A 25,792-nucleotide genomic window follows, 5' to 3' on the forward strand; every position below is an offset into this window, starting at 1 on the left:
AATGTTCTGCTTTATCAAGAACCAAGGAGGTGTTTTTTTCTTTTCCTGTTTTTACTTTTCTCAGAAATGTACTTTTGGTGGTTTGTGTATTTTATTAACTTTAAATGATTCCCTTTGTCAGTCTTCACAGACATCCCCCACTTAGTTGCGGCAAGGCCTATGATGCTCAATTTCAGTTTTTTCGCCTCATTCTATTTCTAAAATGAGAATTGTGTTCTGCTTATTTTTACCCTTGCAACAGACTTCATACACAATTTTTCTGTCATTTCTTGTAGCATATGAACTTTGAGTGATTATTTGTAAATATCCACCCATCAACCCCTCTTCTATTTTCCTTTCTTCTTACAAGCCACTACTTGTATATGAGATGATGGAAAACTGGCATTCTCTAAATGAGCCAATGAAATTATTTTCCTATTTCCTGTTATCAAATACAAAATTTTATTATTGAAACTTTATGCTCCTAAGGAGTGCTCTGTCTTACCTAGAATGACTTTGAAGACCTGTCTGATTTCCCCTTACTCCAGCAATTTGCCTTGATCCCTAGCGCCGCTCACTGAATTCAGATCAAACATAATTAACTTTGTGGTTGAAAATGAATCTTCAGGAGAGTTAGATAAAACTTGGAATTGTTGCTTTCTGGGAAGGTTTGACATTTTGAAGTCCAGTTTTCATCCAGTTTGTGACAAATAGGCCTTTCTTGCTTTTCCCTCTGAAACTATTTCATAACATAATACGACATAATCAAAATATATTTTTCCTTTAAATAGGAAGCAATAGCTGCTTCCAACCAGTTACTGAAATGTCTTATAAAATGCATTTAATTTTGAATTCTCATTTATGATAGCATAAATATGTGGATTTTAAAAAAAGTCAGTGCCTTGCAGACACTACACTTTTCATTGTTAGATCATTTGTATAAATCAAATGGAAGTTCTTTTAAATCTGGAGTACTTGTACTCTTGTAGTCCTGGAGTTTTATTTGCTCTGCAGTGCTTGCTTTCGGAGAGTGAAGGAGCTGAGATCCATGGGAGCTGTCCCAGCAGCCTGCTGGTGGCTGTGCTGGCCACCACAGGAGGACCCAGGGCTGCCAATCTGATGGGCAACTCTGCCTCTCAAAGGTCACTGCTAACACGAGCCTCTGCCAGGATCCTCTACTTCAGACAGTCCTAAAAAGCCATTTTATTTACAAATATGATCTGTGTAACGTCTCCTGAAATGCAGTCAGCTAATCCTGCCTTTTTAATTACTTGCAGTGACTTTAATTGGATCAGAAAACAGAAAGAGATATAAAGTAGTGATGTAATAGGGTTCACATGGTGGGAAGAGTCCTGCTGCAAGCGGCAATTTGCAGTGGCTGTCACCGAGCTCTGTCCATTCTGCCATGCTGCAGGTCTTCTGTGATGCAAGTACTGAGACAGCCATGTTCATTTAAGATGCTCAGTAGCTGGGAATTTTCAGTATTTCAGTCTCTCAAGCCTGGGAAAAAGTTTTTTGTACTGAGAATGACTGACCAGTGTTGACCCCAGCGTGCTGCTGTCTTGCTGATGCTTTTGGAGACCTTATGGGCCCTTCTCATGCTGTTTGCCACTTCCTCACCATTTCAGCAATCCAATAAGTACACAAGCATCCAAAACCAAACTGCTTCCTCTTCTAAAGGGCATTGCAGTCAAGCCAAACTTAACTGAGACTGTCTGGTTACTGGTGCCTGTGGCTGCTTTAGTGAAAGTTGGTTTTGGGGAGCCAATATCCTAGAGCAACTGTTACTGCCATACTTTCTGGCCATTTCCAGCCGTAAAAGCAAGGTTCCTCACATGGGTCTCTGTGTGATGTACTTCTGAATTTAGGACTTTTAACTTTTCCCTGACTGGCTGTTTCTGATTTTTCTCTTATTTTAACCTGTGTTGGTTTTTTTTGGAGGGTCAAACACACAGAAAGTAATTTGCAGCTGTACCCAAAGACTTCATAAGTTTCTACAAATGTTCATCTTGCAATGCTTTCCTTGTGTATTTTTTTCTAACAAGAAAGTCCTTTTTCACATACTTAGTTTGCAAATAAAATGGCAAAGAAGGTCATAAAATAAATTAAGTGAATCTAAAGTTTTACTTGATAGAATGGTCGCGGACTTGTTGTTTTTCCCAGTAGGTAGAACTTATGACTTCTTTCACTGTATGGTTTTTAGGGTCATAAAGTACCCAGAGGGGTCAGGCTTAGGCTCAGCACTGTGCTGGCTCTGCTGTGGTTAGGGAGTGTGCCTGCTGTCTGTCAGTAACTCTCTGTTGGCATTCTTGTGCCAGAGACTTAGTTGTGTAGTGTTTGGTAAATCCATTACTTGCTAATCCCAAGATTATCCAATGAAGAAATACATGGCTCCTGCGATAGGGCGAGGGTGGAAAGGCCAGTCAGCTGTCAGTGGTCACCCCCTATAAATGAGTTTAAAATGGCTGAGGGGCAATTATGATTATGGAATGCTGTAGGAGGAGAAAAGGGACAATATGAACAGTCACCCTCTTCCATTACAAGCCTGAAAAAGCTTTGACTGAAACTGTCAGATTGCAGGTTCACAACCCAGAGCTGCTGCCCCATGCAGTGTGTGTTTCAGTTGCCACGGGAAGCAGTGATTGCTAAATGTTTCCATGGGTTCCAGGAGTTATTTTATAGTTAACGAAAAGAAGCAGAAAGTGGGGATTACTGAACATAACAGTACTCACAATACTTTAGCTCATAATATTGCTAAACCATAAACTGTTTCTCCATGGAGCTTCTACTTTCCAAGTTGTCCATGCGTTGGGCTCAGCATCCTGTGTTGGAAGGAGCTTGGAGCTTGGCAGGAGCTTGGCTAACCTGAGGGCGAAATCAAGTCCTTGAAGCAAATAGCCAAGACCACAGCTCATCTAGTAGTTTATCTCTTAGGATCTGTTGATAGAGATTATATACTGCTTGCTGCGATATCCCAGAGATGTGTATTTGACAGTAATAAGTTTCACATTTTAGAATTGCATGTGTTGTTGTGTTTCCAGTCAAGACTCTTTGCTGCTGCTGCTTCTTGATTTTCAGCGTTTCAGTGATAAATAGTTTTGAGTGTATCAATATCATTAATTTTGAAGAACCTTGATAATCTCCATTTAACTTTCTGCTGGAGTTATTTTCAGTTTTTGATTTCTTTGTTGTTGTTTTATTTTTGCTTGGCATAATGCACTTTCTGGATGTTGGAAAAATGTGAGTCTTAATTGTGGTGCAGTGTAATAATTTCTTCAGGATTGGGTTCCTGTTAGAAAGCTTAGTATATACTGTTGAGAAATTGGGTTTTCCCTAATTTTTTTTCTCCTGAAGGAAAAGGTGTTTAATTTAAACAATAATAATGTTTCTTTTAGAGAAGATTCTGTTTCTTTCCTATCTTAAAATTATTCAAAACTATCAGCAGTAAATTTCACAAATTATGCTTTGTAAGGCTTGAGAAAAATCTGTTATCAGACTAAATATTATTTAGAATTAGAACTGTAATAAAAATTACTATAGAATCATGAGTACACAATGAGTATGTATGTTTTCTCAATTTTATTTTAAGTATTAAATTGCTAAATGTATTTTATTCTTCAAGCAGTACATTTTTTTGTCCATTCAACTCTTTTGTGTTAATTATTAGATACAATTGGCTGACAGATGTAGGTAACAATAATTGGCTCATAGATAATTATGAAATTCTACAAAGAAAATATCGGCATTATTTATTTAATAACAGTTACTCACTAAATTAGATGTTTTCACCCATCTGTTAGCAATTTGTGCCTTAATGACTGAAAGACTTGCTTGAACTACTGTTTTCTTCCTTGGATATGCAAACTTTAAAAAAAAGGGATTTATATTTGTAGCATTTAGCTCATTACTTTGAACTAGGCTACAACAGATACTGATTTTTAATTTTGTGTCTCTGTGACATTAATGATAATAGAACTCAAATGTGTCATCGGTACTGTATTTGAGAAGACTTAGCTTTTCATTTTTTATCCATTTTGAAATAATAGAATAAAAACAATGGCTTCACTTTCTGTTTACACTGATATTTAGTCATCTTGAGAAGATGAGTACATTTTTGTGAAATCTTAATATGTGGTAATTTTCTATCTTCATACGTGCATGAGCTTCCTAATTTTAACACTATGTGTTTTTTGTAGAGAACCGTGGTCAGTGTACATGAAAGTAGCAATAGATCATACTTGTTCATTTATGTTGCCAAAGAACTTTTACAGGTAGCAGGAAAGGTATGTGCCACAGCTGTGTAAAGGCAGTCCTGGAGTGTGCTTTAGGCAATTGCTCCCTTTTGTTCTGTGTTTGAGGAGCAACTGTGCAGGTAGGCTGCTCTAATTCCCTTCCACTGGTGTTCGTAGCTGGGCAATGATTTGAGTGTGTGATGTGTTAGGTTTGCAGGCTGTGGTGAACACTATGGAGCAGCTCATGTGGGCTAGGCTGGGGGGGATGTGACATTTCCTTCAGCTTCCTTGTGTTCTTGTTAGTGCAGGTACAGCTAAACATCACATTAAGTGCTAAGGGTGAGAGTAATAGTTTATCAATTTCTATCTAGATAGCTTTTTTATCAAATTGCAGTGAATGTTGTAGAGGGGATGAGAAAGGTTTTAAAACTTCTTTTTTCAGTTTCACTATCCAAATTGTACAAAATAGAAGGTATTAAAGAATCATCACAGGCAAATGCCGTCAGTCTGTATTATGGTTAAATACTATTTCAGTTGAAAGGTCAAAAGGCATCTGTGCTGGCTAACTTCAAATGCAAGTGTTTGGAATATGAACACTCTTAGGTTCAGTTTGGCTTTCAAACAACATTCTTTTCTTGCCCATCTTTTTAGTACTGTTGATAAGTTTTATTATTGCTAGAAGAATTGGCAAGAATTCCGGCAGACTGGGCAGATTTCTGCCATAGGCTGATCTCTAAATTTCAAAAGGGCTTTGCTGTAGGAGATAAGATATATTTCTAGAGGTTTTAAAATTTTGCAGTTGTTCAACTTGTCTACAGAAACACTCTGTATGACACAAGGTTCATTTTGCTCTGCTACAAAGTATCTGAGATTCATAAAACCTGTGTGATTTATAGCATATGCAACATCTGTTGACTCTAAAGATAATAAAAACAGGTAAATCTGCAGCCAGTTGCAGGAAGTTATTGATGATATGGCAAGTGAGAGGTGGGAGGAATTAAACATGCATTTATTGAAGACAAAAATCATGTATATTCTAAAGTACCGAGGGAGTTAACCCAGCTGTTACTAAAGAAAATGCAGTTCTGCTTTTGCAGAAGTGTTTTCCTGAAGGTGTAAGTATGAAAGGGTGAATGGTGGGTGTTGAAAAGAGGCAGGAGAGACCCATAAGGAGAGAGGAATATGAAAGAAATATTTGCAGCTTATACATATGTAGTAAAGAAAAAAAGTAGTATTCCCCCTTATGCAGGGGCCAAGATAGCATGATTTTTTTTTTATTACTTTGTATAGCACTGTAGCACTACTGATCCTAAAGCGTCTCCTGGCATTTACAAGTGTATGTTAGAAATTACCTGTGTTCTCTCATGGGCAAGCTACATTTTTGGATTCACATATTAGTGCAAAAATAATGGTATAAACTCAAAAAATGTAGGATATATCTCACCAAAAAGAAAAAAATTAAGTGCAAACTAGCTAGTTCAGTATGGTAATTGTAGACTTGTAGACCTGTAAGTCTGTGGCTGTCCATGTATACCTGTATCCAGGTGTAAAGTATTCAAAAATTAGGTCATTAACCATTAACATCATGAATTAAAACTCACAAATTAACCAAAATCTCCCCTGCCCTCCTTCGAAGGCAGTGATTCAGTGAAGAGTCAGCCATCTTTGCCTTCTCAGCAACTGGTGGGATGTTTGAAAGAAGTTATTTTTGACTAAGATTCTTGAGACACATGATCATTTTCTTTCATTTTCTTTTATCATTGCATGGTTTATTGCAACATGGGATGGTACTGATGGAAACTGAATCATCGCACGTTTACATAATGCTCTATATTGAGAAATTCTACTTAGCTATTGAATGATAACGTATTAATAATATGTAAAAGCTGCCAAAAAGACTTGTATTTTCAGGCCAACATGTAAATTTAGGTTATATTTTGCATCTCTCTGCTCATAACTATTCTGCTGGCTTTCATGGCTTTAGTGATGACACTAACTTAGGCAAACAAAAGACAGCCAAGCTCATATACCTTCATTTAGATGAGTCCTTATCTCAGTTTCCTAGTTCAGGAAGGAGATGGTTTACTTAATCCACTCCATTTGGAAGGGCATACTTCTTTTACATGGGTTTTTGGTGCAGTTTTAAGATATATTCAATGCATTATCTCTGGTAAATATGAGAGTACATTCCTTTCATCCTGCTTCATTTTATATACTGATATGATGCTCCATTTCAAGGACTGCTTATTGTTCACCTGGTGAGATGTTAAGAAATATTTTCGAGACAGTAAAAATCCTGTTTACTGTCTGTATGAAACTTATTAAACACAAGCTTTGTTCGCCTCTTTGTTTTCCAGGTTTGAATGCTCTCCTGAAATTTGAGCAGAAATGAGCATTACCATTGGCCTTGGTAATGAGCAAGCAGTGCAAAGCTATGGGCTTAGGTGGGGGTGGAAAGGAACTTGTCAAGGTGGAAAGCGTATGATGGCACTAAATTATTCTTACAGATTAATAAGACCAAACTGTATGAACTGATCTGTATTTGTATCCTTTCACTACATTCCTTCATAATTTCCTGTCTGTTATTTTTGAGCATTCTGTTATTCTCTTTCAAAGCTAAAGTTCATTTCTTCTGTAATGCCTCACTTGGGCTACATCTCTCTCCTGTTCCATATTATACCTTTCTGTCCCCTTTTCTGTTTTCATCTCTTTCACACATGCTGTACATTTGCTTTGCATCCATGATGCTATGAAATCTGTTCAAAACTGAAATAGGACAACTAGATTTTTACTGGCAACATGTTTTATTTTTACTTTGCTCCAAAAAAAGCCCAAGAGGAATGTTGACTTTTAGAGGTATTATTGTTTTGTTGCCAGAATAAATTTGATTTTGAAAGTCCATGTGCATCTGAAGAGCAGTTCCTTATCTGTGCAGTGTCTAAATTAAACTTCAATGATTTTATTGTGGAGAAGTGGGGGTTTTTCTGTTTATTTTTAACGAACACTCTTAATTGTCAGAATAAAATGTGGACTTTATAAGTTATATAGATAACTGGGTTTGTTTCCATGATTATAACTTTTGTTTCATGTTACAGACCTGTTATGCTTGTAATTTATGGCCACTGGTATAAGAAATTTTCTTTTGAATATTTTCTGATTTCTAGGCCATAGCTCAGATAGAATACTTGGGCTGAAATTGGTTTCAGCTCCACCCAAGTACTATTGAATGGCATGAATGTTACAATTCTGTATGAGTATTTTATCACAGAGAATTTAGAAAAAGATGCAGTTTTAGTTACTAAAAATGTTTTGGGAGCTCTTAGGAAGTTTCTAAAATCAGCCTGTTTTGAGGGAAGGCTTAAGAAGCTTAGGGTGATTTTTCAAGTTCTAGATCCTAATGTTTCACAGTTTATCAATTGTAATTATATTAAAATACAATGTGTGCATTTCTGCAGGTTAATATCCTCCATGGGTAAAGTGTACAGAACCATAAGTAAAGTGTTCTCCCCCCATGTCTAACTAGAATTTCCTATGTTGTAGCTTGTGTCTCTTGCCTCTTGTCCCATCTGTGTGCACCTCTGGGAAATGTCTGTCTGTCAGGTAGCAGAAGATGCAGTTAGATCTCTTCTTAACCATCTCTTTTCAAGGTTAACAGACTCAGTTCTCTCAGCCCCTCCTCACACTCACATGCTTCAGTCCCCTGTTGTGGTGGTTCCCTATTGGACTAATTTGTCAATGTCTCTCTTCTACTGGGAGGCATGGAGTACAGCGGCTTTACAAATGCCAAATAATAAGAATAATGACTTCCCTCAACCTGCTGGGTACACCCAGTCCAGTACACAGCTGGCTGCCTCTGCCTCAAGGATGTGCTGCTGGTTTAAAAGTTAAATTCTCTGTCTGCTGGGTCTGTTTCTGAAAGCTTCTTTCCAGCCAGTGAGCACCCAACCTGCTTGTGTGGACAGGGCTGTGCCATCCCAGGTGAACAGGGCTTAATTCGCTTTTGTTGAACTTCATAATGTTTTTGTCTGTCCTCATCTCAAGGTTGCTAAGGTTCTTCAGAATGGCAGCCCTGCTCTCCAGGGTGCTGAGCACTTCCTCAGATTGCTGTCACCCATAAGCTCACAGAGGGTTAATTCTGTCCTGTCACCCAGGTTACTAACAATGGCATTAAACAGCCACCAGCTGGATGTGGGGCTGCTGCCTGCACCCCGTGGAGTTGGCAGTCCAGGCAGCGGAGGGCAAAATAGAAAGCAGGTTTAGTAGGTCGTGGTGAAGTAAGGTTGTGAGTTTGTATTCAAGGGTGAGGGGGAGGAATGGGGGAGATCTAATGGTGCGTGGGAGGGGGAACCTTAAAGGAGTTCAACAACTCTTGCTTTAGGCCTAAGTGAGTGTGGGAGTCGTGTGGTATAACTTGTGATTAGACCTAAGTAGTGTTTGTCTTGGTGTGTTAAGCTATTTTCTGAATCATGGCATTTTCACAGGAATGTCTCCAAAATTTGGTGCTCATTGTTAAGTCAGTGATGATGATAAAAATAGATATCAAACTCATTTCCATCAGTTTCAGATCCTGCGTGGCATCTGATTTCCAGCCCAGAGAGCAGTAGGAATTAACTCTTCCATCAAGACAACTTAAATGCAGTTTTAACATAATTTAAAAATAGCTAGTCAGTCTTCCTCACTGCTCCCCCATAATTGTTCTCAATTCAGGGTGTGTTTTTTTATATTTTTGCATGCAGTCTGGAGAGAAACAGCAGGTCTCCTCTGTAGATAGGATTGGACATAGATGATTATTAAAGCCCTACTAAATATTTTAACATAAACCATATTTTACAAAAAAAAATCAGGAACAATCTTTTGGAAGAAACAAAGCTGATCCCAAGTGCAGGATGACACTCCATTTTTTCTTATTCCAATCTGGCTTTACACTTAAAACTTTTCCCTTTGTTTTAACATTCTAGAAAATGTTCAGTTTTTTCATACCTACATGGCTTCTGAATTAGTGTTGCATTTTCTGTTTTCTTCTGAAGTAAAGCTTTGATCAGCTAAGGTGATGCTCCATCACTGGAAGCGTTCAAGGTCAGGCTGAACAGGGCTTTGAGCAACATGATATGGAAGGTGCCCCTGCCCATGCAGAGGGGTTGAATTAGATGTTCTTTAAAGGCCCCTTCTCACCAAACCATTCTATAACAATAAAAAGTACATGACACATCTGTTTTACAATACAAGATAATTGTCTGTGTTTAAATGAGCAGTTCAAGTTCTGCTTTCTTTGACTTGTATGCTTTCCACCAGTTTGGTTTTGGTACTGTTGGCCTGATTTCTTTAAAATGAAAACAGTCTTGGATTGAAATGAAAAGCTGAGAAGTGCTTTGCTCTGTCTTTATTTTTATGTTCCCCTTCATTAGGGACATCTATCAGAAACTATACCTGGTTGTCTAATATGTTCTATTTCCTTTTCTGGACTTAAACAGAGTGTGTTAATGTGCTGTCTGAGAAAACAAACAGAAATACGGAGCCAAGGGGCCCCACTCAGTTTCTGTCTCCAGCAGGACAGTTTTGGCTTACTTAATGTTGCTCAAACAGCTAAAAACTGAAATCTTATGTATTATGCATACAAGTAGTTAATTTTTAAGATGGTAGAAATTGCTTAAATAAGGACCGGATTTCATAGGAACTTAATGGCACTGTAGTGACACAGATTTTTTTCTCTGTTATTTCACTGAAGAAATGTTTGCAGGAATTTTGCCCTGTAGGAATAGGAAAGAAGGATACCAAGAGTTTTGTAACTAACTAGATTTTAGTAAAATAAATTTTTCTTTCTCTTTAATAATGAATTAATAATACCTGCAGAAAAAATTTCAAAATTAACAATTTTGTAAAGTATATCTAAAATATATGACATTGTATATGGCACCTAGTATACAGCAGTTACATTCTTATTTTGAATACTTTACAAGGCATTGTAATCTATGCAGTTTTGATAGGAATGAACATCTTTTTCTGAAGAGCTCAAGTTGTATGAGATGGCTGTAAGATATTGTTTAATAGTACCTGTAGTGGAATCCCTTTCACTTGATTTAAAGGCTTAATATAAGGCTTACTTCAGCAATTACTCTGGTGCCTGGTGCAGAGTGTGTGGCAGTCATTTCAGCCTAAGTGGAGAATTAGTCTGGTTTAAACAGAACATGAGCAAAGGTTCTTTTTGGAGGCATCAGCTTCCACTCTGAAGACTTAGAAATGTGCCTGCTCTTGCTATTCCCCACCTGCTCCATGCATCAATTGCATGGCAAATTTAAGTGTCTCCAAGCAGCAGACTATTGTTCTTTGAGTTAGGGTGTTTGCCTATACCACCTAGAGTCTAGAGATATAATGTAGAACTCTAGGTTGCTTTCACCAAAGGGTGAGCATTGGTCTTCTGCTGAGGTATTGGGATCTCAGGCTCTGTTTTAAGGGCTTTGGTTTTAAATTAGCTGCATTGACAAAACCAAACAAATTGACATATTCGGGCCCAGCAGCATCCTGGGTCATTGGTTCCGATACAAGTGAGGCAAACAGGATATCCTTCCTTTTCCATAGCTAGTGCAGTAACTAACATTTCCTTTAAGACCATGGAAGATAACAGAAATAAATATTGCCAGTAGCAGTTTCGGTTCAGTTTCATGAACATCTTCTACTAATGCACACATGAGTCTTCTATAGTAGTTCTTGATAAATCATGTAGCCTCTCGTCTTCTACATACTTAAATCCAAGCAGAATTCTTGGGTATCATTTAGACCTGACTTTTGGAATTGGCTTTTTGGAATTTAAATTAGTAGTTTCTTCAAAATTGTAATTTTTCTTCATTATGGAAAAATAGCAGTGTCTTCTTAGAGTACAGATATCACCAATATTATCTGCAACTAAGACTGCAGAACCAAGTAAACCAAATGATCAATGAAAGAGAAATAATTCAAACCTTCCTCAAACAGGCAAACAAAGATCTGTAATTTTATCATTCTATGATTTTATTTAAAATTTCAGAAATAGGTTATTTTCCATTAATATACTCTCCCCCCCTTCCCAATCTCCCATGGAACACCTCTTAATTTGTCATTGCATTCTTGCATTTGAGGGGAGTTATGTGTCTGCAGATCTCAGGTGTTTGCTTCTGGGGAATCCACTTCAGATGTTCTAATTTGCTTCTTTCCCCCTCTTTATTATTAAGCAGTACAGAATTTGAAAAATATAAAAGTTAAAACCTAAGGTATCGTTTCTATCACTGAGGTTACTTCTCAGACCACAGAAGAGTTTCTTTTTTGACTCAAGTAGCCTCTTGAGTGATGCAGCTTAATCACATTGGTTTATTACTGTCTTCTTTACTAACTCTTTGTTAGTGCAGCTGATTGTTCTCAGTAGACTTCTGTTGATTCTCTAATTTCTAGCAAAAGCTCAAAATCAATTCAGTCTATATAAAGAATGTAATATAGTTTTTGTGGAGCTCATAGGGATGAGCTTCATAGTCGTTTCTGTTCCAAAACATTTTAATACCTACAGGAAGTTTTAATTTTTTATCTTGATTCTGTATTATCACAAAGAATATTTGAGGTTAAAAAATGAGATCACATAATAGAAAGAATCTGTGTTGGTGAGTCATTTAGATTAAGGAAAGCTAACCGTGTTGCTCAAAGTACTGTTTTTCTGCCTGATGATCTGCATATTGGGTTGGTCTCTGTCTATGACTCTCCTCTTACATAACTATCTTAGAAATATTGGTTTAAAAAATGCATTTTCAAGAAGCATCTCGCCAGTAGATTAGAAAAGCTGTTCAGGTTTAGTAAATCAAGAAAATTTAGAACTGTAGTGACAAATTTTTTTTTTTTTAATTAAAAAAATACGAAGTTCTAACCCTTTGGTAGGCTGAAGTAGATTATAAAATGTCACTTATTCCTAGGTCTTAGTGTATTCTGCCTTGACATACAATATTTTTGTTCAAGAAAAGGATTCAGCAGGCAGTTGGTATTTTCGGTTCTTAAAAAGTAATTTCCAGCTGTGCATTCTAAGCATAATAGGGTGTGATAGAAGGGAAGCAATACCAATACCCTATGAGAGAGTTAAGGATTTGCCTTTATGTTCATGAACCTATATAAAGAGGTAGAATTGTCAGAGGGATGAGAGGTAGAGGAATGGTTACGGGACTATAGCTCCCTCCTCTAATTTGCTCCTTGGCTGTGCTGAGAAGTGGCTGGAGCAGCATGTGGTGCTTCTGAGAGGGCGATGCCTTGGTGGCTGCTCCAGCCCTGGCACATGGTGATACAAGATACTTAGGTTCTAATTTGTTTAAAGCACAAGTCTTCCCAAAGGTAACAAAATGTTATATATGTGCTTTTAAAATCTCTTAAGGGAGAGTTGTCAGTTATAAATATATACTCACTAAATCTATTAGAGTTAATACAGTAATAGTTTTACTCCAGAGCTTTAAGGTTAAAGCAGACGGAAAGCTGACACACTTTAAACTGGACCCCAGTCCCCAGAGTCCTTGTCAGTTGAGGGGTGAGCCATTGTTTTTGCTTAATTCCTGACAAGAAGACACAAGTACCTTACAGCCCATGTCCCGCTCACCTCTGATCACGACCACAGTGTTATTGACTGACTGTGCATGGCAAGAAATAATTATCACACAAGTGCCTGAAGCAAAATCCTACATTTGCTACTCCCTGTAATTAATAACCTATTGCATTTTTGTTGTATTTCACTTGACAGGGTTTCTTAACTAACTAAAATTGGCCAGTTGGAATGTGTGAGTTCCTCTACAATATTTTAAATAAAACAGATAGGAAATGCACAGGCATTCTGGGTATGATCTGGCTGCTGTTGTGTCAGCTGCCTTTCTGCTGGGTTTCATTGTGCTGTTCAAGATAGCAACATCACTCTTGAAAGCACACAAGTGTAGAGATTTCTAATATTGTGTTGTCTGCTTAGATGACAAAAACTATCAAAAGGCACATACCCTACCTGTGTTGCAGCTTCTGCTCTCACATAAGAATGGCAGGAAAACACTTGCAGGTGTTTCTGACATAGACCTTATGTCTGTCCTTATGAAAAGTGCTTTTCTTTTGAAAACTGTAATTGCTAGGGCTTCCTTACTGCTGGAATAGCAACTAGGAGCATCTGTAGAAGTACAGCTAGCCACTGAACCTACAGAAAGGCCCACTGTTTTGAAATGCATCGTCCCAAGACATTTTGTTAGGATTGCAGAAAATTTGGAACAAAGCTGCCAGTTTTAACAGTTTAGCAGGAGGTGGCTGCCAGTCTGAGACACAGATGGAGGTATTTGGAGGAGCCAAAGCAGCATGGTCTTTCTGTTCTTTTCTTAAAACCATCAGAAGGATTAGATTTTTAGCACTTGAAGTGACTTAATTTAGATTTTGAGATAAAACACGACAGGAAGAAATGGTACCTTTTTTAGTCGTCTTCCTCAGATTTTCTGTGGATTTAGGAGATCATAACCATATTTTAATTTTGTTTTGTTTAAGCAGCCTGGGCTTCCAGAATATGACTTTATGCCACAAGTGAACTACAAGCAGTTCTTGTATCTGTGGTACATGTAAATATTTGGTAGTATTTCACCTTTTTTAATCTCACGTTGGCAAGAAACTTCTTCAGAGTTTACTATGGCAGTTGATTGAATTTGTGATAGTGCATTGCTCCTTTAGTTTTTCTGTGCAGCTAAAAGAAAAGGGTCAGAAAACTAGTCTTCACATCCAAGACACTTGCTCATTGAAACTTGTGGGAGTTTAATGTTAGTTTTAATGGGTTCACATGCCTGACCACCTGTAGAGATGCAGCTTAGTCGCAGCAAAAAGTTGCAGGGAAATAAGGGGTAAGTGTGGCTGCTGTAGCCCATGGAAAAAGCAGCTCTATAAACACACCAGCACGCAGGGCTTCATGAATAGCCTGTGCTGTCCTGCTGCTTGGCTGACCTTTGACCCCTCTGATCCATTTTTAAACAAACCCATGCAGAGGAAAGCATTTGCATACTGTACTGTTAAGAGAGATGATTTCCTTTATGCCTTACTAAGCTTCATGCAGTATTTCAGCAAGCTTTTTGTTTTCATTTCTTATATGGTATTTTTCTTGTGCAGATGCAGGGATGTTCTCTACATAGCTGTGAAATGATTCATTTGGAATTTTGTGTTCAGTTGTGAACATGTGATTGCTAAAACTAATCTGAGAATTAGATTAGTTTATTGTGAATAAACAAAAATAATTGGCTACTAAAGTGAAAGGTTATTTGGCAAAGATTTAAAAGTTCAGTTAGCCTAGTTAAAGTGTTTAAGTCTGTGCTTTAATAAACTTACTGTGAGGACTAAAAGGAAGATAACTTTATTAGGAAGTCATAGAGGGCTGTTTATAAATGGAAATAGTGGAACATCATCTTATGAAGGAAGTATCTGATACTGTGTGAAATGCCTTGGCTATTATTTTGTTAGTTTTATTTGATCTTTCAAAAAAAGCAGGGGAAAACCTGCTTGATTAAGCAAAATGTTGAAAACTCTGTAAATGAGAGTAGTCCTGCATTGCCTTAGAGATAAGCAGTAGTGTAAAGGCCTAGGCTACCTAGTCATTGGGAATTGTGTTGACTTAAATCCAGAAAAATAAAAAAGGAGGGAAAAAAAGCCATTGAAAAAAGTTGAATTTGAATAGATTTTATTGCTGCAGTTGCCAGTCCAGCCCAGTAATCTGTAGCTACCCTATTGATGGTGGTTTCCATGTTAGTAATAAATTTTGTGATGATTCTGTGATTAAAAAGGAAAAGACTGTATTCTTTTCTTCTCTTGCCATTCTTTTGTGTTTGATCCCAGATGTTTAGAAGTGCCATTTAAATATTTGAAGTATAATTTGAACCTTTTAATGCATTGTCTCAGTTTTGAAAGACAGGTGTCTGCTAAGGAAGGCAGAGGCCCCCCTTGAAGTGGCAGATATAACCCCTTTTCCCTCCAAGTTATTATATTTTGAAATCAAGGGCCTTTAGGCAAAGATGTGGGAAATAGGAATAACAGTTCTTTACTCTATATATATATGTATATAACCAGTCAAACAAAACAACAACAACTATGGCAGTAACAACAATCACAAACCCAGTCCCAGCCTTCTCGGCTGTCAGGCTATTTCCCCTCGGGTGCAGTTCCGCTCGCAGCCGGCAGGGGCGCTGGCGGCTCCCGGTGAGCAGGGCAGGTGCGATGGTTCCCCCGCGGCTGCAGGGGGCGCTCCGGAGCGAGCTCGGGAAACCCGCGGCTCTGGTGCCCTGGGATCCCGGGAAGGGATGGAACAAAGGCTTCACAAACCGCTGGGCAGCTGATCCTGGGCTCTCAGGAACAGCAGGCTGGAATGGCAGGGACGAACGCAAATCCCGGGTGGCAGGCGAGATGTATCCAGATGGGAAAAACCACGGAGGCCCAGGCAGGCAGGGCGAGCAGGGCTACAGCGTAGCGAAAGCTCGAAACAGCAGCGGGGCAGGACAGCCACAGCTCGGTCTCCAGCAGGGCAGGGAAAAGCGGCTTTTAGGGTCCCGGCGTTGCTTCCAGCAGGAAGAAAGAACAGCCAAAAAGAAAGCAGCAGCAGCTCCTTTCTTTGCAGCTTCTCTCTCCGGACGCTCAGAGCGAACTGTCCCCACACCCAGGTGTAGACAAAAGAGTAGCCAGGCCCGCCCCACTCCCCTTTTTGTCTTTCTTAAGTACAGCTATTTGTCCCCTAGCAACATGCATATGGGAGAAAATTCCTTTAACAGGAAAACCTAAGACTAAACTAAAACCCCAACATGCATCTTTAATTTCAGATCTTAGAGCAAATTTTGCTTATTTGAACATCTGGTTGGAGAAGTTTAATGATCTAGTTAATTCTTTGGGACAAGGATATGACTTCTTGCCCCTTTTTGGCCTGTGATTTTGATTCTGCAGCTCCTAGAACTCATGTTTTGCACTTCTCTGGCAGCCTCTGGGTCTAGAGAAGTTGAAGTAAATTCAGTGTATTCAATATCTAGGTTTTCTTGAGTAATAATCCTTTGATTTTCAGTTTTTGTGGTATAAGACATTATTTTGATGTATTGTATTGTCAAGTGTTGTACACAAAAATGTCCCTTGGAACTGACTGTAACTCTGAAATGTTTTAACATGCTTAAAATGTTCCATTATCCTGTGTCGTGCTTATCAATGTTTTGTTGCTTTTATAGATTATCTTTCTCAAGGGATAGATCTGTCTGGAATTGAAGTAATTGAAAATGACCTGCTTTTTATTGCAAGAGCTCGTCTTGAGGTGGAAAACCAGGCTAAAAGGTTGCTTGAGCAAGGTGTGGAGACTCAGGTAAAATACACTTTGTTCTTTACTTCCTTTCAAAAATGACGTGTAAAAGAACTTGAGCTTGATTTCTTTTGCTTTGTGTAGCACTGTCCAGTGTAAATTAAACAAGAGAAAGTCTTATGTGAGAAATTCTTACGTGTGACAATATTCAAAGAAATTGACAAAACTGGTCTTGTGCAATATTTACAAGAATAAAATTTTGCCGGATTTGATCCTGAAATTTGGAAGAAAGTAGGTGCTGATATGAAGACTTTAACTATAAACACTGTCATAAAAGCTTGGTGCATTAAATACCATATACAGCTTTGCCCATGTTGCTGAGCTTTATAGAGAAATATGAAAAACGCAGTTTCTTAAGACTGTAGGAAGATTTCTACATTTTAGCTGTGCAAAAATATATTGAAAAGATTTGTGTTAAAACTTTAAAGAGCTGCTTAAAGTTCGAGGTAAATATTCACTGTAGGGAAATAAGAATGAATATGCATAATTACATTCTTTCATATTAAATGTAATTATTTACATTTTTGTAACTTGGCTACATCTATTAACTGTTTGCAGTATCTTTAGTGCTATTTTCTTGCCTTTGTAAAATTATCCTGGGTTGCAGTGTATTCTATTACCATCCTCATGAGCTGTTGAAATCAGGTGGGGCAATGTTTCCTTGCCTCCTCCCCCCAGACCATCTTTCTGTTAATGGCCCATCATTGTCCTGCCGCATGACTCAGAGAGAACTCCCTCCGGACTATCTTCTGTTAATGAGCCTCATCAACACTTGGCCTCATGACTCATTACCCCATTGTGAGATGCTCCACCCAGAGGGAGGAACCAAGCATCCCATCGTGGATATAATCTGAGACTGAACACCAGAGACAATCCATCCCACTGGATTTCCAGAGGACAGGAGCTACACAGCCACCACTGGACCTTCTGAGGAGGAGCAGACCCTTTTTTTACAGGATCGCCACTTCGGGAGGACTGCAGCCATCATTCTACCAGACTGCTACCACCACCCTGACTAACAGGGTGCCAGGTTGTATCCTAACTCTGTCAGTTTAACCCAGTGTTATCCCCTTTTATTGTTTTTTTCTTTCCCTTTCCTTTTATTTCCCTATTAAATTGTTATTCTGACTTGGTGTCTCCCACTAGTTTGTTTTCAAACTAGTACATAATTTGGCGCCCAATGTGCGGCACACTGCTGAGAAAAGTCAGAATTACAATTTTGTATTGTGGAAGTCACCTACTCACTATGATGTTCAACATGCTTACATGGGTCTTGTACCTAGCTCTCTATATTTTTCCGCACATGGGAAACTATCTGCCGATTGTAATGCTCCTCTGTAGACCAGGGTATGGTATAAAATTTGCTCTATTAGTCTATTATGCCTACTGCATGATAACCTCCGAGACAATGAACATAATTCGGAATATACACTCAACTTTGTCTGCTTGTCCTACTTTAGGCTGCTACATCTGGGGCCTCAACAATCATACCCAGCCCCTGGGGGGAGGATTAAAGAATGCTTTTTTCCAGCCTTTCAGATTGGACACAGCAGTTTTTGAAAATATTGAGTTCCCTGTGGATGTTAAGGATGGCATAATCTTGTCAGTTCTTTTCTCTTTTTTCTCTATGACCTGCACTGTGTACACCATGCTTAGGATCAGAGCTATGGCACAGCATCCTCAGGATGAGAGGAAAAAAAGGAGCCGAGCAACAAGCACAATGTCTACACAGATTGTCGCAAAGAAGAAAGGAACCAAAAGCATAGTGACAGCTTCCATGTCCACGCAGACTGACACAGAGGAGAAAGAACCCAGACGCAAGACCACAGCGTCCACGTCCACGCAGACTGACACAGAGGAGGAAAAAACCAAAGGAGCTGTAAGCATCTCCACACAAACTGTCACTGAACCAGAACAGCCTAAACCGATTGCACTTGCCCCCGTTCAGAAGAAGAAATCAAAAAGCAAATCAGTCTGCATAGTGACTGACGAGGATGCAGCAGGACCTTTGCACCCAGCAGAAGAGGCAGAGCCAGAGATCATCACTCGGTCGCTATCCCTGGGTGAGCTGCGAGACCTGCAGAGGGAATTCACCCGCCAGACGAACGAGTCTATCCTGACCTGGTTGCTCCGCATCTGGGACACTGCAGCCAATGACACCATTCTGGACGGAAGTGAGGCCAGGCAGCTGGGATCTCTGTCCCGGGATGTGGTCATTGACCAGGGGATCGGGAGAATCCAAGAAACCCTCAGCCTCTGGCGGCGACTGCTTACAAGTGTAAGGGACAGGTACCTTTGTAAAGAAGACCTCCAGGTGCACCAAGGAAAATGGAGCACAACGGAACAAGGTATCCGGTGCCTGAGGGAATTTGCTGTGCTGGAGATCATTTTCTCAGAAGACGAGAGATTTCCTAAGAGCCCAGATGGTGTCCAGTGCACATCACAGATGTGGTTGAGGTTCGCACGCCTTGGACCAGAGATATACTCCCGTTACCTGGCAACGCTGCAATGGAGGGAAGGTGAGGACAGGGTGGGCGTCTTGGTGAACAAGCTGAGGATTTACGAGGACACCATCACAGCCCCGTTTTGCACTCATGTCTCATCTGTGGAAACAAGGCTGGCTGAGCAAGTCCGGAGCTTGATCGAAGAAGGCCATCAGAAACTGAAAAAAGAACTTAAGGAAGAGATTTACCACATCCCTCCAGAACCAACAAGAGTCTCTGCCATTAGGAGCCGGTGTCCCCCAACCAGGGAGAGAGGATACACCCCACGAGGTAATCTCTGGTTTTTCCTTCAGGAACATGGAGAAGACATGAGTAAGTGGGATGGAAAACCCACCTCCTCCTTAGCAGCCGGGGTACGTGAACTAAAAAGAGGGGCAACTACCACAAGAAGCGCATCTAGAGTCAACGCCGCTCCGGTCTCTCGCGCACAGAACTCCAGACGGCATAGGAATGATAACATGACCGATCCTCTTGAAGGGACCTCAGGAGCATATTCACCGGAAGGGAGCAACATGTACCATGATCAGGAATAGAGGGGCCCTGCCTCTAGCCAGGTAGAGGAAAGGGATAATCGGGTGTTTTGGACTGTGTGGATCTGATGGCCTGGCACATCTGACCCACAAAGATACACGGCTTTGGTTGACACCAGTGCTCAATGTACTCTGATGCCATCAAGGTATGTGGGAGCAGAACCCATTTCTATTTCTAGGGTGACAGGAGGATCCCAGCAGCTGACTGTACTGGAAGCTGAAGTGAGTTTAACTGGGAACGAGTGGCAGAAACACCCCATCGTCACTGGCCCAGAGGCCCCATGCATCCTCGGCATAGACTATCTCAGAAATGGATATTTCAAGGACCCAAAAGGACATCGTTGGGCTTTTGGGATAGCTGCTGTGGAAACAGAAGATATCAGTCAACTGAGTACATTGCCTGGCCTCTCAGATGACCACTCTGCCGTGGGACTGCTAAGAGTTGAAGAACAACAGGTGCCAATTGCCACAGCAACAGTGCACCGTCGGCAATACCGCACTGACAGAGACTCTGTGGTTCCTGTCCATGAGATGATGCGTAAACTGGAGAGCCAAGGGGTGGTCAGCAAGGCCCATTCACCTTTCAACAGCCCTATATGGCCAGTGCGTAAGTCCGGCGGAGAATGGAGACTGACGGTGGATTACCGTGGCCTGAATGAGGTCACGCCACCATTGAGCGCCGCTGTGCTGGACATGTTGGAACTTCAGTACGAGCTAGAGTCCAAAGCAGCGAAGTGGTACGCCACTATTGACATTGCCAATGCCTTCTTCTCCATTCCTTTGGCAGCAGAATGCAGGCCCCAGTTTGCTTTCACCTGGAGGGGTGTGCAATACGCCTGGAACCGACTGCCCCAGGGGTGGAAGCACAGTCCCACCATCTGCCATGGACTGATCCAGACTGCACTGGAAAAAGGTGAGGCCCCAGAACATCTGCAATACATTGACGACATCATTGTGTGGGGAAACACAGCAAAGGAAGTATTTGAGAAAGGAGAGAAAATCATCCAGATTCTCCTGGAAGCCGGCTTTGCCATCAAAAGGAGCAAAGTCAAGGGACCTGCCCAAGAGATCCAGTTCCTGGGAGTAAAGTGGCAAGATGGACGATGTCAGATTCCCACCGAGGTCATCAATAAGATCACTGCGATGTCTCCACCGACCAGCAAGAAGGAAACACAAGCTTTCCTAGGCGCCATAGGTTTCTGGGGGATGCACATTCCTGAGTACAGCCAGATCGTGAGCCCTCTCTACCTGGTTACCCGCAAGAAGAATGATTTCCACTGGGGCCCTGAAACAGCAACAAGCCTTTGCCCAGATCAAGCAGGAAATCGCTCATGCGGTAGCCCTTGGCCCAGTCAGGACGGGACCAGAGGTGAAGAACGTGCTCTACTCTGCAGCCGGGAACAATGGTCTGTCCTGGAGCCTCTGGCAGAAGGTGCCTGGTGAGACTTGTGGCCGATCACTGGGATTCTGGAGCCGAAGCTACAGAGGGTCTGAAGCCAACTACACTCCCACCGAGAAGGAAATCTTGGCAGCTTATGAAGGAGTCCAGGCTGCCTCAGAGGTAATCGGCACTGAAGCACAGTTGCTTCTGGCACCTCGACTACCGGTGCTGGGTTGGATGTTCAAGGGAAAGGTTCCTTCCACGCATCATGCCACCGACACCACATGGAGCAAATGGATTGCTCTCATCACACAGCATGCCCATATTGGAAACCCAAATCACCCTGGGATTCTAGAAATTATAACAAACTGGCCTGAAGGTGAGACTTTTGGATTATCTTCTGAAGAAGAGGAAGAGCAAGTGACTCGTGCTGAGGAAGCCCCACCATATAATGAGCTACCGGAGACTGAAAGACGTTATGCCCTCTTCACTGACGGTTCCTGCCGAATTGTAGGCGCTAACTGGAAGTGGAAAGCTGCAGTATGGAGCCCCACACGACGAGTTGCACAAGCTACCGAGGGACAAGGTGGATCGAGTCAGGTTGCAGAGCTTAAAGCTGTCCAGCTAGCTTTGGATATTGCTGAACGAGAGAAGTGGCCGAGACTATCTCTACACTGACTCGTGGATGGTAGCTAATGCTCTGTGGGGATGGCTGGATCGCTGGAGAAAAGCCAACTGGCAGCGCAGAGGGAAACCCATCTGGGCCGCTGAGATTTGGCAGGACATCGCCGCCCGAGTAGAGAAGCTGACCGTGAAGGTTCGACACGTGGATGCGCACGTACCCAAGAGTCGGGCTAATGAAGAACATCGCAACAATGAGCAGGTGGATCAAGCTGCCAAGGTGAAAGTATCACAGGTGGATCTGGACTGGCAGCACAAGGGAGAATTATTCCTAGCTCGTTGGGCCCATGATGCCTCTGGCCATCAGGGGAGAGATGCAACATACCGATGGGCCCGTGACCGAGGGGTGGACCTTACCATGGACAGCATCTCCCAGGTCATCCACAGTTGTGAGACCTGTGCTGCAATCAAACAGGCCAAGCGGGTGAAGCCTCTGTGGTATGGTGGATGATGGTCAAAGTACAGGTATGGGGAAGCCTGGCAAGTTGATTACATCAACCTTCCCCAAACCCGCCAAGGCAAGCGCTACGTGTTGACCATGGTTGAAGCAACCACTGGATGGCTGGAGACCTACCCTGTGCCTCATGCTACAGCCCGGAACACCATTCTGGGCCTGGAAAAGCAAGTCCTGTGGAGACATGGCACCCCTGACAGGATCGAGTCAGACAACGGGACTCATTTTAAGAACAGCCTCATCAACACCTGGGCCAGAGAACACGGTATGGAATGGATATATCATATTCCTTATCATGTACCAGCTGCCGGAAAAGTTGAACGCTGCAATGGACTACTTAAAACTACCCTAAAGGCACTTGGTGGGGGGACCTTCAAAAATTGGGAAGCGAACTTAGCAAAGGCCACCTGGATGGTCAATACCCGAGGGTCCATCAATCGAGCTGGTCCCGCTGAGTCTGAACCCTTGCACACAGTGGATGGAGATAGAGTCCCTGTGGTACACCTGAGAGGTATTTTAGGAAAGCCTGTTTGGATTAATCCCACCTCAGGCAAAGGCAAACCCATCCGTGGGATTGTCTTTGCTCAAGGACCTGGTTGCACTTGGTGGGTAATGCAAAAAGATGGGGAAACCCGTTGTGTACCACAAGGAGACCTAATCTTAGGTGAGAACTGTGTGTAGGGTTTCATTGTATATATATATATATGTATGTGTGTGTAGAGTTTAAAGAAGGTATTAATTTGGGATGATGTAGATGGTAATAGAATAAGGGGTGGATAATGTCCTGGGTTGCAGTGTATTCTATTACCATCCTCATGAGCTGTTGAAATCAGGTGGGGCAATGTTTCCTTGCCTCCTCCCCCCAGACTATCTTTCTGTTAATGGCCCATCATTGTCCTGCCGCATGACTCAGAGATAACTCCCTCCGGACTATCTTCTGTTAATGAGCCTCATCAACACTTGGCCTCATGACTCATTACCCCATTGTGAGATGCTCCACCCAGAGGGAGGAACCAAGCATCCCATCGTGGATATAATCTGAGACTGAACACCAGAGACAATCCATCCCACTGGATTTCCAGAGGACAGGAGCCACATAGCCACCACTGGACCTTCTGAGGAGGAGCAGACCCTTTTTTCTACAGGATCGCCACTTCGGGAGGACTGCAGCCATCATTCTACCAGACTGCTACCACCACCCTGACTAACAGGGTGCCAGGTTGTATCCTAACTCTGTCAGTTTAACCCAGTGTTATCCCCTTTTATTGTTTTTTTCTTTCCCCTTCCTTTTATTTCCCTATTAAATTGTTATTCTGACTTGGTGTCTCCCACTAGTTTGTTTTCAAACTAGTACAAAAATTTAATGTTCTTTTGTCTATACTTTTTAATGTTCTTTAATAACCAAAGTATTTTAAATCTCTATTGCTAGACTAAGAGGAGAAATCTGGTACAAGTTTCTATCAAATTTGGATCTTAAATTAGAGAACAAAGAGGCTTAGAACAAGATATTTTTATAATTAAACTTCTCTGTAAGTTTAACTTTATAGTTAAACTTCTCTGTAAGTCAGTATAGCATTTGTTTATACAATTGAAGATTGACATGAAAATAGAACGTATACAGAATAGGAAACCTATTGAGTAAATTGGCTTGATTAAACAATTGAGGATTAAAATTATCAGTGTGTCTCAGACTTTTACTTAGACCTATCATTTCCACTATTTTTCTGCAGTAAGAAGTCATGGTTGTGGTAAATACCTTTGACTATTTGCTGGTAACAAAGTGGTAGGAAAAAAACCACCCCATTTTTCACTTGATTACTATTCCAGTGTTGAAACTTCTGGCTATTTGAGCATGTTGCCAAGCTGTGATTGCACTTTCTGCAAGCTGTGAAGCTTATAGATTATTTAATAAAGATTGACTGAAGAAAGGCCCAAGAAAAAAGCAAGTGGACATTTATTTTAAATGTAGCAAAAGTCTTCATCAGTGTGAACTCCTTCTAGTTTTTCATGTCAGATTTGACCTTCTCTGATAATTTTCTCTTCATATTAAGTCCTAAAATGGAACTGACAAAGAAACCTGGGGGAAATCAATCCCACTCCACCTGAAAAATAGACAGATTTATTAGGTGTTCCAGGCTGTCGCCAGGTAATCAAGAGATTATTAAAGTATATGCCTGTTGTGCTTTAGCCAGGGGCCTGTTTCCAACAAATGGAAGAGTGTTTAGAAGAATATTATTAGTGCTTAGTCATACCAGAAATGGGGATGTTTTCATGAGGAGGTGTTGGGTTATGCATCACAGGTTTGTTGTTGGATATGATTTGTGAATTTAATGTTGAGAACAATAGTTTGCTTTAGAAAATACGCCTGCAGGCATTGCCCAAGAAATCTAGAATTTGAGATGTGACTAGTGAATAGTAGGTCTTTGATTCCTATTACTGTAGCTATGTGTTTTATTGACAAGCTGATTTACATCTATACCTTCCAACCCCTGAGATTTCCCTTAAGAAGACATGGGACCTTCATCCTTTCTCCTGCATTAGGTACTACAGAATTCCTCAGATGAACTGTCTTCCTGCTAGTGTATATTCTGGTAGCTGTCTGTCCCTTTGAGAATAGTGCATCTGTATTTATCCAGGTGGTTCTTCAGTTATCTGATATTCATATTTGCAAATGCAGTTTTAGTTTCCACCCTTGTTTTCATCTGCTGTGTAAATAATACATGAGATCAGTTGCCTACGTAAGAGTGAGCTGTATTTCTATATTTCATCTAGCACTTTTCAACAATGCCTTAAGAGGAAAATTAGCCTTATGTCTCCATTTTAGAGTATTTCAGTGTCCATCTGGAAGAGAAGCAGGAAGCAGAAATACATTTAAAAAGTAAAACTGGAAGTATCTATTTTTAAACAAAAGTCTTTAGAATTTGGTGAATGTCTTCTCTAGAATTCAGCCTTTTTTTTTCAGAGACGCTGCTAGAAGTTACTCTGACAAAAAGAATGGAGCTAAAGAGTCTAAATTGCTCCTTTTAACATTTTTATATATCCCCTTTGTTTCTGAAAGAGTATATTTTTGTTAGTTTGATTATTTAATGACGTATAAGTCACATGCTAATGAGCTGTGCACAGATTCCCCCAAATAACGTCCAGCAGTAGCACACAAAAACAGATACTTACACCTAAGTAATATATTGTCTTTTTCTCTTCAGTGTAATTCATGTTTTTATGGCATGTCCACACTGTGATGTTTGTGTATTTCTCAAAAAAAAATGAAATCTCTTCCCCATTTGGAAGTGTGGCATTAGCCACTGACTGCTTTAGAAGTGAAGCCTTTCACTCCTGTTCCTGGTAGAATCTTAAAGCTGCCATCTGGGTATAAACTGGAAGTGTCTGTCAGTGTGTCTAGACTTAACAGGCTCTCATAGAGCTGCCAACCACACTTGTCTTCCTAATCCTTTTAGAAAGAGTAAGCTCTCTTTGCTATTGTTGACAAAAGTAATACCAATAATAGCAAACCTGACCACACAGGGGTACCAGTGGCTACAGGCAGGATTTTTATTGTCTTGTGTGCTTTGTTAGGCACTCCTAGTGTACATAGCACAGATTGATGGTCTTTCGTGACCCACAGAACAATTTAAAGAAAATGGATTCTACCCCATCTTTACTTTCTAGTCCTAAACTGTTGCTGCCTGCTTCGAGG

At 40.8% G+C, this 25,792-nt stretch overlaps 1 protein-coding gene across 2 annotated transcripts in view; it reads left to right on the top strand.

The window, feature by feature from the left end:
• The window catches only part of COG5 (component of oligomeric golgi complex 5), a 185,353-nt gene that overhangs the window by 59,684 nt on the left and 99,877 nt on the right, over positions 1-25,792 (top strand). For both annotated transcript variants that reach the window (XM_048302615.1, XM_048302616.1), the window contains exon 7: positions 16,421-16,551. In XM_048302615.1, the coding sequence (XP_048158572.1) occupies positions 16,421-16,551 (131 nt within the window). The remainder of the gene's footprint in view (positions 1-16,420; positions 16,552-25,792) is intronic.

The sequence above is a fragment of the Corvus hawaiiensis genome, chromosome 4, assembly GCF_020740725.1.
Source record: "Corvus hawaiiensis isolate bCorHaw1 chromosome 4, bCorHaw1.pri.cur, whole genome shotgun sequence".
In the NCBI taxonomy this organism is placed as follows: Eukaryota; Metazoa; Chordata; class Aves; order Passeriformes; family Corvidae; genus Corvus; species Corvus hawaiiensis.